Source organism: Mesocricetus auratus, unplaced genomic scaffold, assembly GCF_017639785.1.
Source record: "Mesocricetus auratus isolate SY011 unplaced genomic scaffold, BCM_Maur_2.0 Super-Scaffold_100001, whole genome shotgun sequence".
Taxonomy (NCBI): Eukaryota; Metazoa; Chordata; class Mammalia; order Rodentia; family Cricetidae; genus Mesocricetus; species Mesocricetus auratus.
This window is the reverse complement of record NW_024429187.1, coordinates 2,249,861-2,251,758: the sequence shown is the minus strand read 5'-3', so window position 1 is coordinate 2,251,758 and position 1,898 is coordinate 2,249,861. Positions and strand designations below refer to the sequence as shown.

Sequence of the window (1,898 nt, the reverse complement as noted above, 5' to 3'; positions counted from 1 at the left end):
TATATGGTGGTTGAGACATTTTATTGAAATGGAAACAAAAGACATAAATTTCAATAAATATATACTCATGCATGTATGTCATGTGAATGTGTAGGTGCTTGTCCATATGGACTTAAGTGAAAAGACTAGCATAATCTCTATGATATGAGTATAGCAACAACAACTTCTAAAGAGATTTTGAGATAATTTGGGTACTATGTATGAAGATTTTTGAGCAATGTGTACACAGATTTACATATGTATAATATGTGTATATAATAAAATTTCTGTTCATTGATTTAACTAATATGTTTATACATCATTATCTTAGTGAGTATCATATACCAATTCATATCCTTTTAGGTTCCTATATGGATTATAATTTTTAAATATTGCTCAGAACTCATGTTGTGTGACTAAAAATATATTGGTAAGGCAAAGAAGAAAGTAATGCAAATAAATGTACCTTTGTTTGTATGTTAGCAGATGAGAATTCAGCATTTCACTCAACTTCAGAAAACTCCAAACTGCTGAATGTAAAGCATGCCATTTCTGGATGAAGCAGAACTGGGGTCTTTGGGAAGAAACACAAGATATTCATGAAGAAATTATTAATCAAGCCCTGGGAGTTTTAGATGTTTTCTAGTCAGGAGTGTGTACATGGAATTAACAAATTTTAATAACCAATATACATATTTGTTTTAATGCAGCAATAATATTATAAATCAAAGCATATTCTCATAGACAATGACATATTGCCAATGGATTACTTTTACAATTGCCTTATTTACATCCATAGTAACAGGAACAATGGGAAATGGATTCATAGCACTGGTGAACATCACGGACTGGGTCAAGAGAGGAAAGATCTCTTCAGTGGATCAGATTCTCACTGCCCTGGCCTTTTCCAGACTCAGTCTGGTGTGGTCTGTGCTCATTTGCATATTGACATCCATATTGTGGCCACATTTATTTTTAAATTTAGAAATGCTCATAGTGACTGAAATTCTCTGGGTAGTGAATAACCATTTCAGCATCTGGCTTGCCACATGCCTCAGTGTCTTTTATTTTCTCAAGGTAGCAAATTTTTCTAACTCTTTTTTTCTTTACCTAAAGTGGAGAGTTAAAAAAGTGGTGTTAGTGACATTGGCAGTATCTCTGATCCTTTTGATTTTAAACATTGTGATTAGACTGGGAAGTATTCATTTATGGATTGATTCACATGAAGGAAATATTTTTGATAGTTTGAGGAATTTGACACAATTTCCAAAAGTTCTCCCAGTCACCAACTCATCCCATGTTTTCTTACCCACAAATTCAATGTTCATGTTCATACCCTTCACTGTGTCCCTGGTAGCTTTTCTCCTGCTCATCTTTTCCCTGTATAAGCATCTTAGGAAGATGCAGGTCAATGCCAAACGACCCAGAGATGCTGGCACTATGGCCCACATGAAGGCCTTGAAAACTGGGTTCTCCTTCCTGATGGTATATGCAATATATTTAGTTTTTATTGTCATAGGAATTTCGAGCTTTGGATTGGTGGGAGAGATAATGATCATTATGTTTGATTACTCTTCTGGGTTAGCTTTCCCTACAAGCCACTCATTTGTCTTGATTCTGGGAAATAGTAAGCTGAGACAAGCCACTCTTTCTGTGTTGTGGTGGCTGAGATGTCAGTTCAAAGATACTGACACCTTGGGTCACTAATAAGTTCCAGGGCTTATTATGCATATTCTTGAGGATGATCAATTAGTTCATAGAAACAAGCGATGTGATAGGGGAAATGGGAAAAGTTGGACTTCTTGGAGAGGTGGTAAATATAGAAGAAGGAGGGAGGAAGGTAAAGGAGAATAGCAGTATGTAAGTGCTCTGATATGGGAATGGGAAAAGGAGAGCTCTATAGGGAAGGAGGAGGGAGA

The 1,898-nt window shown here is 35.9% G+C and overlaps 1 protein-coding gene across 1 annotated transcript; it reads left to right on the top strand.

Annotated features, from left to right (window-relative positions):
• Positions 1-726: 726 nt before the first annotated feature.
• Positions 727-1,686, top strand: LOC101824875 (taste receptor type 2 member 110-like). The gene has a single exon (XM_005072969.3). It carries the CDS (start codon positions 727-729, stop codon positions 1,684-1,686), a length of 960 nt encoding a protein of 319 aa, XP_005073026.3.
• The last annotated feature ends 212 nt before the right edge of the window (positions 1,687-1,898 follow it).